The sequence below is a fragment of the Adiantum capillus-veneris genome, chromosome 6 (assembly GCF_014529385.1).
Source record: "Adiantum capillus-veneris isolate H3 chromosome 6, ASM1452938v2, whole genome shotgun sequence".
Lineage (NCBI taxonomy): Eukaryota > Viridiplantae > Streptophyta > Polypodiopsida > Polypodiales > Pteridaceae > Adiantum > Adiantum capillus-veneris.
In genome coordinates, this window is record NC_140936.1 from 24,893,222 (window position 1) to 24,909,728 (window position 16,507).

Below are 16,507 nucleotides of genomic sequence, written 5' to 3' on the forward strand. Positions count from 1 at the left end.
GCAAAAACCATATGCAAATCAACCGCCAATGAGCATAAACCAAAATCGCAAAACACCTGCCAAAAGAACCTGTGGAAACCTGTCAACCGACAAGGTCCAAAATGCCAACTAGGCAATGCACAAGATCAGAGAATAAACGTCTCTCAGAATCCACAAAGATCATACATCCAAACCATAAACAATGGCTGCCAAGGATCTCTGAAATCCCTCAGAGAAGACCACAAGTAGATCAATGCGTATCAAACGAAATGCATGCCCAGATGGGGGAGAACAAAATCTCTGCCAAAATTCGTGAAGCTAAAACTAAGTAAATTGCAGTACTTAAATACCTTTCCAAGCTCATTAAGATTTTGGTCTCTAAGGCCGGCCACCACCACATGTCTAATCTATGCTCTAATTGATTACTTATGCTAGTTCTCAAAGTCCAAACATAATCTCCCTTCTAGCAAGGTTAGTTTAAATTTAGGCTCCAGCACCTGTCTAAGCTAGGTTCAATTTATGAAGCATCACCATTTAACCATGCTACGATCTAATGTATCATATCAAGGGGGTATTGATAAAAGGTCCAAAACTTATTGAGTTCAAGCTCTTAAGTAATTAAGTCTTTGTGAGTATTAAATGTTATAGTTTTAGTCTACAGAAAACTCCACCTGTAGTGTCGATGCCGACAACTACGTCTCGGCTGGAAAGATGTCCGTCGGCCGGTTAACAAAGTCACCACTCCACCTCCAAGCTATGTATGTGCCCGGGAATACGATCGATGTGAAAATGCAATCCAGAATGTGAACAAGAGTGTGTGTGCAGGTCTGTGAGATTCGGGAATGTGTATATATGTCTCAAAGTGTCCGTCTACAAGAACTGGAAATTATACGGGAGACTGTCACCGTCGATGGTCGATGCCGGATGTCACTCCTCAGAATCGAGGTTCTCAGCTGAGCATGCACAATGGCCGTCTGCGGTAACGCCTCTTCATGAGAATCATCAGTGTCGATGGCGAGATGTGGGAAGTGACCTTCCATGGGAAATGTCCGTCTCCGCAGGAATGCGAAGTGTCTGGAAAACCAATCTTATTACGTCCCTGGCAAAGTTGGTCAAGATGAAAAATAATCAGAAGTCTCTAAACTGAGATGGGATTTTTGAACTATACATAGCTTTCCTATGAGAAGCGAATTGAATCCAGGTTTATCAATTGTCCTCTACACCTCAAAAGTTCGACTGAGAATGCCATGTAACATACCTGTCATTTCCATCTGCAATTTTGAAACTGTCACGGAGAGTGTTCATCAGCTACAGATAACTTTCTATCATGACAAGCTGCCCTCAAAAGTGCCTATTGTATTTCACTCCAATGTAGTGGGAAAGAAAAACTAATGTGCATTGTGCATCCCTTAGGAAGGAATCTGTTGGCTTTCTATCCAACACAGGACACACACCTTTTATACAAGAATACCTGGGGCCTCTTGTGCATTAGGATATGATGTATACCTCATGCAGCCTTGAATAGACTGTTGAGTACTCTTGATTGGTGCATCTGAAAAGCTTGAGTTCATACTTGCAACTACTTCTCCAAGACCATAGGTCGGTTACCTTCACTTTGTTGTTTTTTGAAAACCCACCAAATTTTGAACATAAAGCAATGTTGACATACCAAAAGGCCAGAGTGTGATAATATGTAACGTACCTCACCGCATTTGTGTATCTTGTTTGCCACTGTAGAGTGGTAGTCCACTAGGACATTCGTTCGAGAGTTTGCTAAGCACCAAACATGGAAGTTGTAGTGAGAAAAGAAAGGCACTCCCTCATCATGCCCTGCTCTTTCAAGCAAAGTTGGGATAAAATCAATCGCAACCTAAAAGCACAACATAGTCGGAGATAATGCCATGCAAACACATAGTAATGGTTTCAGGCAGGAGCTTAGAAACGCATAAGAAACCTTTGCAAGGTAAAGTCGGACAATGGAAACACATGTACATCCATCATAAATGCTCTTAAGAGTGCACACTTCCAAGTAAACTTACTAAAATTACACACATTACCTTCCCACTTATCATGGCCCCCCTGCATCATTCTTAACCTGCACAGCGATGACCTTGCAAACTAGACGTATCTGCCTGACATCATTTTCAACCTGCATACATGCACAGAGGGTAGGTGATGGTCTGAGATTTGAGTAGGAAACCCTTTCAACGCAAAGTCAAACATTGGAAAGACATCTACATCCTCCATCATTGCTCTTTCACAGTGCATGCTTCTTTAATACATACAATTAGCCACAGTTTGAGAGAAGGAGCTGTAGTTTCAGGGGAGGTTGTACTACTTAGTCCTATTGTTCACAAGAGTAGGGTAGTAGTTACCTATCCTATTTACAGAGTGTCAGGTGCAGCGGAAGAGAATAAGGATTTTGCTCGGATCTAGTACTCTGCACACAAACACAAGGGACACTTTACTTCACTTGAAAGAACTGAACCGAACGGAAAGAAAGAGAGAGAAGAGAGAGAGAAAAGAGACGACACAGGGATGTCCGGTCCCAACCCTCAAGGGCCCCCTTGCTCTGTTGCCAGAGCAAGTACTTTCTTTATTCTTGCACCAATGCTGCTACAATAACTAAAGGCTGAGATGTTGATGCTAATGGGTATTGATGCTACCGATGCTGGGTACTAAGGTACTGAAGGGGTACTGAGGTACTGAAGGGGACTATGTCAAAGACGATGACGTCGACGATGGGTACTGCGGGTTCTATGTCAAAGACAGGGAGGTCGACGATGAGGTCTATGTCGAAGACGATGAAGTCGACAACGAGGTAGTAAGGGTCTCTGTCCACGACGACGAAGTCGACAACGGTACTATGTCGAAGACGGTGAAGTTCACGACGGCTCGGTGTCGAAGACAATGATGTCAACGACGCGGTCTATGTCGAAGACGATGATGTCAACGACCACGACAATGGTGACTGCAACGATGACGACGATGGTGTCGTCACTTGTCAAGTCCGAGACTACGATGACGATGACGAAGGTGTCATCGTCAAGATAGATCCTCTGTGATGACGATGAGATGTCGATGACGACGATGGTGTCAACGACGACGACATCAAGGCTGAAAACAGAAAATGCTAGATGCTTTGCTGGGGATCTGCTATTGTGGCGGTACTACAGCTTGGATCTGCAACCGCCGAGTTGCACTTGGGCTGAAATGCAAAAACACTAGGCTGATCTGGTTGGAAATACAAAACGTTGGCTGTCTTGAAAACGCCAGGCTGGTCTACTGCTGGTTGGTCAATGCGGCGAGAAACTGCAACGGAGAGTTGCAGTCCGGCGAAGCTAAGGGCTGAAACTGAAAACGCTCATGGCTGATGGTTGAAAACGCTGGTTTGCTGATGCTGGAAACACTGAGCTGAACTACTGAGAAAACGTTGGGGAGCCTGAGGGTGCCTGCCGGTCTAGTGCGCTGCCTGCCCTTTCTGTGTCCCTGCTTCTACTGAGTGCCCAATGGGTTTCTTTTACAGATCTTTAACAATTTGCCCTACCTACTTTTCCAACAAACTTACAAAAAGAATTCCAAAAGTCACTTTTAATAAAATGACTTATAAGAGGTGGTTCATGCGGTAACATGCCTGCATGATGAAATGATTGTTCTTGTGCAAGAGAGGGTATGCAACTATGACCGGCCTGGACATGCACGTCCTGCTAGAGGCTCACAAAGTGTCAGGCACAATCCTAGGCTAGGTTATGACTGATGCTAGATGTCACAAAACGGGAGCGTACAAGAGCACTTAGAAAATCTGAAAATTATAATTCTTTGAAAACATGAGAGAAGGGAGAAGATCGACACAGTATTGGGGACCAGAAGATGGGCTGGTTCCCCCCCGTAAAGAGTATTCTTTTATTCAGGGAGAATTCTTATACAAGCACGAGAACCCGAGGAAACCCCTCCGTTTTGTAATCTTAGACCCGAAGGTCGTGCTCTCCCATAAAGGGCTTGGGCACAAGGCCGTTCCTTCCCGTAAGGGACTTAGGTGCGAAGCCGTACTTTCCCGTAAGGGACTTAGGCGTGAAGCCATACTTTCCATGAAGGGCCTTCCCGTGAGACGGGAGATTCCTGCAAAACAAACCACACAAAGCAACAATTCTCAATGCGTATCAACACCTTATACCTCTCGCTTCTTGCTTGGAGAATCGACCTCCGTACTCAGTCGTCACACGAACACTTGCAGTTTCCGTCGCCAGTCTCTGCTCCAGAATCCTAGCGCTAGTGCTTTTCTGCTGCTTCCGGCTCTTCCAAATTGAAACGCTGGCTACCCTTTTATAGGGTTTGACACCCGACAGTAATAGGGGTCAAAAAGCAGAGCTTGGCGCTCCTAGAGAGAGGAGAGAGAAAATCGTGTTTTCTAGAGAGAGGAGAGAGAGAGATCGCAAATCAGCCCCTTGCATAGCTATTAGCACTGGCTTTTTTTTAATAAGAGCCCTGCTTGTTTTATTTTATTAATAAAGGGGCCGGTCACTTAAAAGTGACCGATCACTTTATAAAATAAAGTGTGAACCTGTTCAAACTTTAAAAACTCACTCAGTTAGTGCAAACAATGCTACACGGACACATTCCAGGCGTCCCCGGGTGCAGGACACGACACAGATGCAATGCAGACACACACTCCTCGCGGGAAAACATCTGTCCTCCCGCGACCGTTCCTGCTTTTCGTAAAAAGCGTCATTGAACCCATCTTTATTCTTGTGCTTGCGTTCTTATGCGTACTTTCTTACTCAGTTCGGATTTCCTCCTTAGCCTACGGAATGCCCCCTTACTGATGCACCCGTCACCCATCATGTGACGCATCAGGGGCACTCGTAACCCGTCCCTTTCCACCGAACTTACGGAAACTCCTTCGCGATGTTTACCGTCACCCATCAAATGACACATCAGAGTTGTCCGTTCCTGATGGCAGTTCTTGTAGCTACAATCTTTTAACAGTTCTTAGTGCACATAATAAAATATCCTAAAAAAGAGATTTAATCATTAAAAATAAGAAAATAGTCAAATTAGCAACATCCCTGTGACTTCTAAACAGTTAACCTCAACTGTAGTGCTTGGACATATACCTCCACTATCTCGGGATAAGCTGCTAATTCCTCCTGCGTCATCCACCGAGCATCTAGATTCGAATAGTTCTTAAACGTAACCAAATACTTCCGTGTTATCTTTCCGGATTTGAGAGACCGCTCCTGATGACTTACTATCTGCTCCGGTTGGAGTATTTCTTCTGTTTCCTCAACCTCAGGAGGTTCCTCAGCGCTAGGCTGGCTTGGAGGCGGTCCCATATACGGCCGGAGTAAACTGACATGGAAAGCATTATGGATCTTCCAATTAGGCGGTAGCTCTAATCGGAAAGCGACATCATTCACTCGCTAAGTGATCTTAAACGGCCCATAATAACGGGTAGAAAGTTTTACCACTTTCCCCTTATGAGACGCTTGTTTCTTAAGTCTTGCCTTCTCAAATTTGAGTAAGACTAACTGTCCGACTGTTAAGTCTAGATTCCTTCTGTGCTTGTCTGCAGCTTTCTTATGCTTTCCCTGAGAGCGTAGAATAGCTCTCCTAACTTGCCCGTAGGCGGTGTCCAAATCCCGGACAAATTCATCTGCTGCAAAGATCTTATCCTTAGTTAAAAGGATGGGTGGAAGCAAAGGCTTACCATAGAGAATCTCAAAAGGTGCTTTCCCCGTCGATGAGTGTATGGTATTGTTATACGCATACTCGACAAGAGGCAAATATTTCTCCCAGTCAAATTGCCGGTCTGACACATAAGTTTTTAACATATCCAATACTGTGGAATTGGCTATCTCACTTTGCCCGTCCGTTTGAGGATGGTAGGCAGATGAAAAATTCAGCTTTGTACCAAGATTATCCATCAAGGCACGCCAAAAATTTTCTGTCATGCGAGGATCTCGATCACTCACAATTGTCTTAGGCATTCCATGATGCTTAAAGATCTGTGCTAGAAAGACCCTAGCCATATGATCTGCTTTGATCGTTTTCTTGACTGGTATAAAGTGTGCTTGCTTGCTAAACCTGTCCACAATGGTCCAAATCGCGTCATTTTCAGTCTGAGTTCTAGGGAGGTCCATGATGAAGTCCATGGCAATACTTTCCCAAGGTTCATTAGGCACAGGCAAAGGTTGTAGCAACCTAGGCGTCTTATGCCGATCATACTTCACTTTTTGGCAAACCAAGCATTCCCTGACATATTTATCAATGTCTGCTTTAAGGCTAGGCCAAAAGAAATATCTTTCCATTGCTAAGGTCGTAGGGAGAATACCCCGATGACCCGCATAAGGCGAAGCGTGTGCTTCATCTATGGTCTTCTTTCTTAATGGTTCCGCCACACATATGGCCTGATGGTGGTAGAGATAACCGTCCCGAATGGAATAGGGAAACTCATTCTCTCCACGATGTAGCTTTCCCCAAATGGTGGAGAAGTCTGGATCATTCGGATACAAATCCGGTAGTGCTTCTAATTCTTGGTGATACACCGAAGTGATAGCGTTCACCCTTGGCCGCCTAGACAATGCGTCTGCGACCACATTCTTACTCCCAACCGTGTGAAGGATCTGGAAGTGAAACATAGCCAAAAAGTTTGCCCATCTCATCTGCTTCTCAGATAGTTTCCTTTGCGTAAGAAAATACCGCAAACTCTGGTGATCAGTCTTGATCACAAAATCCGCTCCTAGAAGATAGTGCTTCCAATTGGATAAGGCGTGAATCACAGCCGAGAGTTCCTTTTAGTAGATTGATGCATGCAACTCTGCATCCTTAAGCCGTCTGCTTTCATATGCCACTGCATGGCCTTCTTGGTTTAACACTGCTCCGATGCAATCGCCTGAAGCATCGCAGTGAACTTCAAATGGTTTCCTTAAGTCAGGCACTATCAAAATAGGTCCATGGCTTAACAAGTACTTGAGCCGATCAAAAGCTCCTTGTTGTCTCGATCCCCATCTGAAAGAAATCTTCTTCTTTGTCAAATCATGAAGTAGTCCTGCTACATGAGCAAATCCTCGGACAAACCTTCGATAGTATGAACATAATCCCAGGAAGCTAGGTACATCATGTACCGTAGTGGGAATAGGCCAATCTTCGACCACTCGATCTTGGCAGGATCCATACTTACTCGATTGTGAGAGACTATATGGCCGAGATAGTGTATCTCAGAGAGAAAGAACTCGCTCTTCTTTGCATTCACATGCAACTCATGCTTTCGCAATTCTTGAAACACGAAGTCCAAGTGCTTCCGATGTTCCTCTTCTGTCTTAGAGAAGATGAGTATGTCGTCAAAGAATACTCCCGTAAAAGCTCGATACGGGCTGAAAATGCGGTCCATCATGCGATTGAAGGTCGCAGGAGCATTGGTCAAGCCGAAAGGCATTACCAAAAATTCATATAGCCCAAAGGCTGTGCGGAAAGCAGTCTTATGGACATCCTCAGGGGCGATCCATATCTGATGATACCCACTCTTTAAGTCTATGCCACTAAAGACACTTGCACCCTGCAACTTATCAAGTATATCATCAATCCGAGGGATCGGAAAGCGATTCTTGATTGTGATCTTGTTTAAAGACCGATAGTCTATGCACATTCGAAACGTGCCATCTTTCTTCTGCACCAGTAGAACTGGAGAGCAGTAGGGTGAAGCACTTGGCCGTACTAACCCTTTCTCTAGAAGCTCGTTGACTTGCTTCAAAATTTCCTCTTGCTGAGCAAGACTCACCCGATAAGGGGGTTGATTGGGAGGCGAGCTACCCGGTATGAGATCAATGCGGTGATCTTCCCGGCGTACCGGAGGGAGTTCATCAGGAAGTGTTTCCGTGAAACAATCTTTGTACTTTTCAATAAATTGAAGACACTTAATTTCCAGACTAGAGAGAGAGTCCCTACTAGTTTTATCCTTCTCACGTACAAAAATCAAGTAAGCAGAAACACACTTCTTCATTTCTTTCTTAATGGAGATATGGCTTACAATTGGGAACTGCCAATCTCCTGCATCAGCTTGAATCTTTATTTTCTTACCCCCATGATCAAAAGTGAGGGTCTTTTCCACATAATCGGGAATAGGTGTCATGTGGAAGTGCCATGGCATACCCAAGATGATATCACATCCCTCGATGGGTGCCATAAAAAATGATTCGCGGTCCTTGTACTCGCCAATCCGAAGATTGAGGTGTCCTTGCACGGGAGTTGCATTGGTTGTCAACTCCTCGAATGCTGATCCGGATGTAACCGGTGTGCCAAGCTAAGCCGGTGTGAGGCACAATCGTTCCGCAGTATCCAGGGAGATGAAGTTATCCGTGGATCCTGGATCATAAAGAATCAGTACTCGCTGGTTGTTCAAAGACCCCCAGCCCTTCAGAAGTTGACGCTTCCCTTTCTCAGATTCTGTGTTTCCTTGAACATCTGGGATTGAGTTCGAACTTGGTGGTGCGGGTTCCTTCCTTGCTTTCTCTTGCCTCGTAGAGGCTTGTTCTTGCCGTTGCTGCTTTAGAGGGCAGTCCGGTTTCATATGTCCTTTCTCGCCACAGTAGAAGCATATTCCTTCCTCTCTGAAAGTTTAAAGTTGGGTAGGAGAAAGATACTTAGTTCGCTTGCCAGTGCCCTCTGGCTTCTTAGAGTGATCATCGTCTCTAGATGGAGGACGTTTTCTTCCTTGGCCCCCATGGTCATCGTAGACCCCTCTTTGCCTTGCACGGTAAGTGCTATGCTCCATCTTTCTGGGCGTCCCAGTTGAGTGTAAAGCCTCAGCAATGATTGCTGACTCCATCATCCTTTGAAGAGTATCATGCGGATACACCTTCATACTCTTTCGAAGCTGCGGTTGGAGACCCGCTTCGAATTTTCTTTTCTTTTCCTCGTCAGCAATCTTCATGAAGGGAGTGACCTTCAGAAGAACCGACCAATACTTGTCCACATAGGTCGTTACTTTTTCATGTTCCTTCTGAGCAAACCAGTCCCGTTCCTTCCGTATGTCCTGCTCGAAGTCAGGCGGAAGAAATTATTCATAAAATTCAGATTTCAAGCTCTCCCAAGTTCTGGCCTGAGAACCTTCCAGAATCTTGGCTAACCACCAATTACTTGCCGTTTCCTTGAGGTGCATCCCCACATGGCGTAATTTGGATTTTTCTGTGAAGTGCCCATTGGTAAAGGCGACTTCAAACTGTCTCATGAAGGACACTGCTTTGGAGATGTCTCTCCGTCCGTTGTAGGTTTCAAACTTGATGTCCTTGTCGCCTGATTTGAAGACTCTCATGCGATGTTGAGACTTGCGACCTTGCTTCTTGAATCGAGGCTTATCTTTAGGTTGTTGTAGGGTAGTGGCAGTAGCGGCTTCCTTCTTCTGACGAGATGATCGAGAAGTAGAAGTATAATTAGGAGAGTAAATTGGTGATGAGATTGAGATGTCCTTGCTCTCGTCTAGCAGAGAGAGCGCTTTTTCCTGGCCTTTCCTTGAAGTAGGCCGTTCATTCCGATCCGAAGATCCTTTGTGCACCTCGGCACGTTCTTCTTCTCTTGCCTCCTGTGGTCTCACGCCAACAGTGTTGTCTGGATGCTTGGCTACATCAGTTCCATTCGTTTCTTCATTCCGCCCAAAAGCTTTTGGACGTCTGGCAACAGTAAGATTTGTTGCGACTCCGCAAGCTGAGCTTGCACTTGTTGAAGCTCCTCTTCAACGCTTCTCCCTTGGCTCGACATGGTTCTTCCCGTTCTTCCCGGAATCGTCCTTCTTTGCAAAGAAAGAGAGGAGTCCGAGCTCTGATACCACTGTCACAAAACGGGAGCGTACACGAGCACTTAGAAAATCTGAAAATTATAATTCTTTGAAAACATGAGAGAAGGGAGAAGATCGACACAGTATTGGGGACCAGAAGATGGACTGGTCCCCCCCCGTAAAGAGTATTCTTTTATTCAGGGAGAATTCTTATACAAGCACGAGAACCCGAGGAAACCCCTCCGTTCTGTAATCTTAGACCCGAAGGTCGTGCTCTCCCGTAAAGGGCTTGGGCACAAGGCCGTTCCTTCCCGTAAAGGACTTAGGCGCGAAGCCGTACTTTCCTGTAAGGGACTTAGGCGTGAAGCCGTACTTCCCGTGAAGGGCCTTCCCGTGAGACGGGAGATTCCTGCAAAACAAACCACAAAAAGCAACAATTCTCAATGCATATCAACACCTTATACCTCTCGCTTCTTGCTCGGAGAATCGACCTCCGTACTCAGTCGTCACACGAACACTTGCAGTTTCTGTCGCCAGTCTCTTCTCCAGAATCCTAGCGCTAGTGCTTTTCTGCTGCTTCCGGCTCTTCCGAATTGAAACGCTGGCTACCCTTTTATAGGGTCTGACACCCGGCAATAATAGGGGTCAAAAAGCAGAGCTTGGCGCTCCTAGAGAGAGAAGATAGAAAATCGTGTTTTCTAGAGAGAGGAGAGAGAGAGATCGCAAATCAGCCCCCTGCATAGCTATTAGCGCTGGCTTTTTTTTTATAAGAGCCCTGCTTGCTTTATTTTATTAATAAAGGGGCCGGTCACTTAAAAGTGACCGGTCACTTTATAAAATAAAGTGTGAACTTGTTCAAACTTTAAAAACTCACTCAGTTAGTGAAAACAATGCTACACGGACACATTCCAGGCGTCCCCGGGTGCAGGACACGACACAGATGCAATGCAGACACAGACTCCTCGCAGGAAAACATCTGTCCTCCCGTGATCGTTCCTGCTTTTCGTAAAAAGCGTCATTGAACCCATCTTTATTCTTGTGCTTGCGTTCTTACGCGTACTTTCTTACTCAGTTCGGATTTCCTCCTTAGCCTATGGAATGCCCCCTTACTGATGCACCCGTCACCCATCATGTGACGCATCAGGGGCACTCGTAACCCGGCCCTTTCCACCGAACTTACGGAAACTCCTTCGCGATGTTTACCGTCACCCATCAAATGACACATCAGAGTTGTCCGTTCCTGATGGCAGTTCTTGTAGCTACAATCTTTTAACAGTTCTTAGTGCACATAATAAAATATCCTAAAAAAGAGATTTAATCATTAAAAATAAGAAAATAGTCCAATTAGCAACACTAGACCATGGCGGAAGCATGTTCACGTGGCACAAGTGAAGTGCGCATGTGACATTCCCCCTTATTAAAAGTGAGGCAGAGCTGCTGAACGTCTATCTGTACTTCTGATGCTAAGTGATGAATGCTTCTAATACTGTGGATGCACAAACCAATGCAGATTTCTCTGAAACCAAGGACTGATAATACTGTGGGTGTTGTGGGTGCTACTGGCGATGGAAACACCATATAAGGGTCACGTCCAGCCTTACTACGATTGCCGAATATCAGCCTGGGCTCTATACCAGATAGTGCTGACTCTACCTGCTTTAGCAAGAGCTGTTCCCGAACACTTAATGTGGTTAAAGCATTACCGGTGCTCATGGACTGAGGTTTGGTTCCGGAGTCCTTTCCAAAGGTTCAATGACGAGAGAAATGGATGCACGCTACATGCGAATGCAAATGCAGAAGAGGTTAGGGATCCTATCTCCAACTCCTTCCATATCCGCATACAAGGCTAGGAGATCTTGGTACTCAAGATCTGGGTTTTCGTGTATCCAATGTCGATCTTCCTTCAAAGACATGGAAATAAAGATGGGATCTGGTAAGTCCATGGTTCGGACTCTAAGATTCTTCAGGGAAAAAAAAACTGAGAGGTTTCTTGGGTTCTTGACTCAACTTAGGTTCTTGATGGTTCTTGGTTCTTGAGCTTCTTGGTTCTTGATGGTTCTTCCCTTGAGTTCGCGAAGCCGAAGCACGCACATAGCTCTGATACCAATGTCAAGTGCAACAGAAGAGAATAAGGATTTTGCTCGCATCTAGTACTCCGCACACAAATACAAGGGACACTTTACTTCACTTGAAAGAACTAAACTGAACGAAAAGAAAGAGAGAGACGAGCGAGAGAAAAGAGATGACACAGGGATGTCTGGTCCCAACCCTCAAGGGCCCCCTTGCTCTATTTCCAGAGCAAGTACTTTCTTTCTTCTTGCACCAATGCTGCTACAATGACTAAATGTTGAGATGTTGATGCTAATGGGTATTGATGCTACCGATGCTAGGCACTAAGGTACTGAAGGGGTACTATGTCAAAGACGATGATGTCCACGATGGGTACTGCGGGTTCTATGTCAAAGACAGGGAGGTCGACGATGAGGTCTATGTCGAAGACGATGAAGTCGACGATGAGGTACTAAGGGTCTTTGTCAACAACGACAAAGTCGACGACGGTACTATGTCGAAGACGGTGAAGTTGTCTATGGTTCTGTGTCTAAGACGGTGATGTAGATGACGGGGTCTATGTCGAAGACGATGATGTTGACGACCACGACAATGGTGACTGCAACAATGACAACGATGGTGTCGTCGTCGAGTCCGAGACTACGATGACGATGATGAAGGTGTCATCGTCAAGATACTGAAGGGGTACTATGTCAAAGACGATGATGTCCACGATGGGTACTGCGGGTTCTATGTCAAAGACAGGGAGGTCGACGATGAGGTCTATGTCGAAGACGATGAAGTCGACGACGAGGTACTAAGGGTCTTTGTCGACAACGACAAAGTCGACGACGGTACTATGTCGAAGACGGTGAAGTTGTCTATGGTTCTGTGTCTAAGACGGTGATGTAGATGACGGGGTCTATGTCGAAGACGATGATGTTGACGACCACGACAATGGTGACTGCAACAATGACAACGATGGTGTCGTCGTCGAGTCCGAGACTACGATGACGATGATGAAGGTGTCATCGTCAAGATAGGGATCTGTGATGACGATGACGATGTCGACGATGACGATGGTGGCAACGACAACGACATCAAGGCTGAAAACAGAAAATGCTAGATGCTCTACTGGGGATCTGCTACTATGGCGGTACTACGGCTTGGATCTACAACCGCCGAGTCGCACTTGGACTGAAATGCAAAAACGCTAGGCTAATCTGGTTGGAAATGCAAAACGCTGGCTGTCTTGACTGAAAACTGAAAACGCCAGGCTAGTCTACTGCTGGTTGGTCAATGCGGCGAGAAACTACAACGGGGAGTTGTGGTCTGGCGAAGCTAAGGGCTGAAACTGAACACTGGTGGCTGATGGTTGAAAACATTGATTTGTTGATGCTGGAACCACTGAGTTGAACTGCTGAGAAAACGTTGGGGAGCCTGAGGGTGCCTGCCCTTTCTGTGTCCCTGCTTCTACTGAGTGCCCAATGGGTTTCTTTTACAGATCTTTAACAATTTTCCCTACCTACTTTTCGAACAAACTTACAAAAAGAATTTCAAAAGTCACTTTTAATAAAATGACTTATAAGAAGTGGTTCACACGGTATAATGCCTGCATGATGAAATGATTGTTCTTGTGCAAGAGTGGGTATGCAACTATGACCGGCCTGGACATGCACGTCCTGCTAGAGGCTCACAAAGTGCCAGGCTCAATCCTAAGCTACACTATGAGTGATGCTAGACCATGGCAGAAGCATGTCCACATGGCGCAAGTGAAGTGCGCACGTGACATTCCCCCCTATTAAAAGTGAGGCACAGCTGTTGAACGTCTATCTGTACTTCTGATGCTGACTGATGAATGCTTCTGATGCTGTGGATGCACAAACCAATGCAGATTCCTTCGAAACCAAGGACTGATAATACTGCGGGTGTTGTGGGTGCTACTGGCGATGCAAACACCATGTAAGGGTCACTGTCCAGCCTTACTACGAGTGCCGAATATCAACCTGGGCTCTATACCAAATAGTGTTGACTCTACCTGCTGTAAGAAGAGTTTGGTACCGGAGTCCTTTCCAAAGGTTCAATGACGAGAGAATTGGATGCACGCTACATGCGAATGCAAATGCAGAAGAGGTTAGGAATCCTGTCTTCAACTCCTTCCATATCCGCATACAAGGCTAGGAGATGTTGGTACTCAAGATCTGGGTTTTCGTGTATCCAATGTCGATCTTCCTTCAAAGACATGGCAATAAAGATGGGATCTGGTAAGTCCATGGTCGGGACTCTTAAGATTCTTCAGAGAAAAAAAACTGAGAGGCTTCTTGGGTTCTCGATGGTTCTTGGTTCTTGAGGTTCTTGGTTCTTAATGGTTCTTCCCTTGAGTTCGCGAAGCCAAAACACGCACAGAGCTCTGATACCAATGTCAAGTGCAACAAAAGAGAATAAGGATTTTGCTTGGATCTAGTACTCCGCACACAAATACAAGGGACACTTTATTTCACTTGAAAGAACTAAACTGAACGGAAAGAAAGAGGGAGACGAGCGAGAGAAAAGAGACGACACGGGGATGTCCGGTCCCAACCCTCAAGGACCCCCTTGCTCTGTTGCTAGAGCAAGTACTTTCTTCTTGCACCAATGCTACTACAATGACTAAATGCTGAGATGTTGATGCTAATGGGTATTGATGCTACCGATGCTGGGTACTAAGGTACTAAAGGGGACTATGTCAAAGACGATGATGTCAACGATGGGTACTGCAGGTTCTATGTCGAAGACAGGGAGGTCGACGATAAGGTCTATGTCGAAGACGATGAAGTCGACGACGAGGTACTAAGGTCTTCGTTGACGACGACGAAGTCGACTACGGTGAAGTTGATGACGGTTTTGTGTCGAAGACGGTGATGTCGACGACGGGGTCTATGTCGAAGACGATGATGTCGACAACCACGACAATGATGACTGCAACGATGACGACAATGGTGTTGTCATCAAGTCCGAGACTACGATGACGATGACAAAGGTGTCGTCGTCAAGATAGGGATCTATGATGACGATGACAATGTCGACGACGACGATGGTGTCAACGACGACGACATCAACGCTGAAAACAAAAAATGCTAGATGCTTTGCTGGGGATCTGCTATTGTGGCGGTACTACGGCTTGGATCTGCAACCGCCGAGTCGCACTTGGCCTGAAATGCAAAAGCGCTAGGCTGATCTGGTTGAAAATGCAAAGCGCTGGCTGTCATGGCTGAAAACTGAAAACGCCAGGCTGGTCTGCTGGTTGGTCAATGCGGCGAGAAGCTGCAACGGGGAGTTGCGGTCCGGCGAAGCTAAGGGCTGAAACTGAAAATGCTGGTGGCTGATGGCTGAAAACGCTGATTTTCTGATGCTGGAAACGTTGGGCTGAACTGCTGAGAAAACGCTGGGGAGGCTGAGGATGCCTGCCGGTCTACTGCGGTGCCTGTCCTTTCTGTGTCCCTGTTTCTTCTGCTTCTACTGAGTGCCCAATGGGTTTCTTTAATAGATATTTACCAATTTGCCCTACCTACTTTTCCAACAATATTACAAAAAGAATCCCAAAAGTCAGTTTTAATAAAACAACTTATAAGAGGTGGTTCACACAGTAAAATGCCTGCATGATGAAATGATTGTTCTTGTGCAAGAGAGGATATGCAACTATGACCGGCCTGGACATGCACGTTCTACTAGAGGCTCACAAAGTGCCAAGCTCAATCCTAAGCTAGGCTATGATTAATGCTAGACCATGGCAAAAGCATGTCCACGTGGCGCAAGCGAAGTGCGCACGTACACATAGAGACGAGGAATGAATAGCCTAAATGCAAATATACACGCAATGGTGAGTTTTATCTAGGATACTTGAATCAAAAAAATACACAGTGAAGGAATTAAGACATACCCGTTTGTACCAGAACCTCTTCATCTACACTATGTCCATCTGAGGGTAGCAAACCGACTTTCGAGTTCCAAAATGGACCAACCAGTAAAATTTATTAGTGCACCTACAAACTCACTCAATATCCAAGGAAGATACTAGAACAGATTCACATTTATGGTGGTTCTATTCACAGTAAAGAAAAGTGGTGGTTTCTTTATTCACAGCAGCACCCCACCCGAGATGAGGCGTGCAACCACCACATCAAGTAGCTTCAAACATGATTGCAATAAATTTGTTGGAGCCATCTCTCTAGACAGCCCTCCGAAAGGGCTATAGAGTTGTATGTTATGCTTCTCGAGCTTCTCACAGTGCTCTTTGACACCCTTCCGCTCTGTCAAGACAGCCATCGATAGCTCTCTTGTACTCATGTTCTCTTTGTGTGGGATCTCTTGACACCTGCTCATTTGTTTAACACCTGCTCATTTGTTGGCCATTGTTTTCCGGGGCTTTGGAAGCCACCAACATGCTCTTGTCATTAAGCATAGTCCTGCTCATAAGGACCCTTTTGACCCCTCCTGTGGACAAAGGGTCAGGACAGGCTTCACGGACCTCCAAGGTACGGAACCCAGCTGGTAGGAATGTTAATGAGAACTGAAACAACGGGCTGAATAGGTGAACCAGGCAAGAATAAGCAACGCGCTTATTATAGCATGCATTCTTGAGCCTTGGGGTGCACATTACTAGAGAGGACCCCTGCCGTGGTATGTATTTTTTGAGCCTTGGGGTGCACATTATTAGAGAGGACCCCTGCC

At 45.7% G+C, this 16,507-nt stretch overlaps 1 protein-coding gene across 3 annotated transcripts; it reads right to left on the minus strand.

Annotated features, from left to right (window-relative positions):
- Positions 1-494: 494 nt before the first annotated feature.
- Positions 495-16,166, minus strand: LOC147455272 (uncharacterized). 3 transcript variants are annotated; one of them, XM_086514094.1, is made up of 5 exons: positions 15,717-16,166; positions 2,355-2,419; positions 2,037-2,128; positions 1,682-1,809; positions 495-1,078 (listed from the first exon to the last, which is right to left on the minus strand). In XM_086514094.1, the coding sequence occupies exons 3-5, from the start codon at positions 2,065-2,067 to the stop codon at positions 929-931; spliced, it is 309 nt and encodes a 102-aa protein (XP_086370220.1). In that variant the 5' UTR covers positions 2,068-2,128; positions 2,355-2,419; positions 15,717-16,166; the 3' UTR covers positions 495-928. The 3 variants fall into 3 exon arrangements, 2 of the variants coding, with proteins under 2 accessions (XP_086370220.1, XP_086370221.1); XM_086514095.1 differs by lacking the exon at positions 2,355-2,419 and having other exon boundaries at positions 496-1,078; XR_015188334.1 differs by having other exon boundaries at positions 944-1,078; positions 1,238-2,128.
- Between the last annotated feature and the right edge of the window lie 341 nt (positions 16,167-16,507).

Bases quoted from the DNA above. Each gene is read 5' to 3' on its own strand.
- LOC147455272 (XM_086514094.1), bottom strand. From the start codon at position 2,067: ATGATGCAGGGGGGCCATGATAAGTGGGAAG. The intron at 1,810-2,036 runs GTAATGTGTGTA...TTGAAAGAGCAG, and splicing joins GGGCCATGATAAGTGGGAAG to GGCATGATGAGGGAGTGCCT. The intron at 1,079-1,681 runs GTACGTTACATA...CAACTTTGCCAG, and splicing joins AGATACACAAATGCGGTGAG to GGACGTAATAAGATTGGTTT.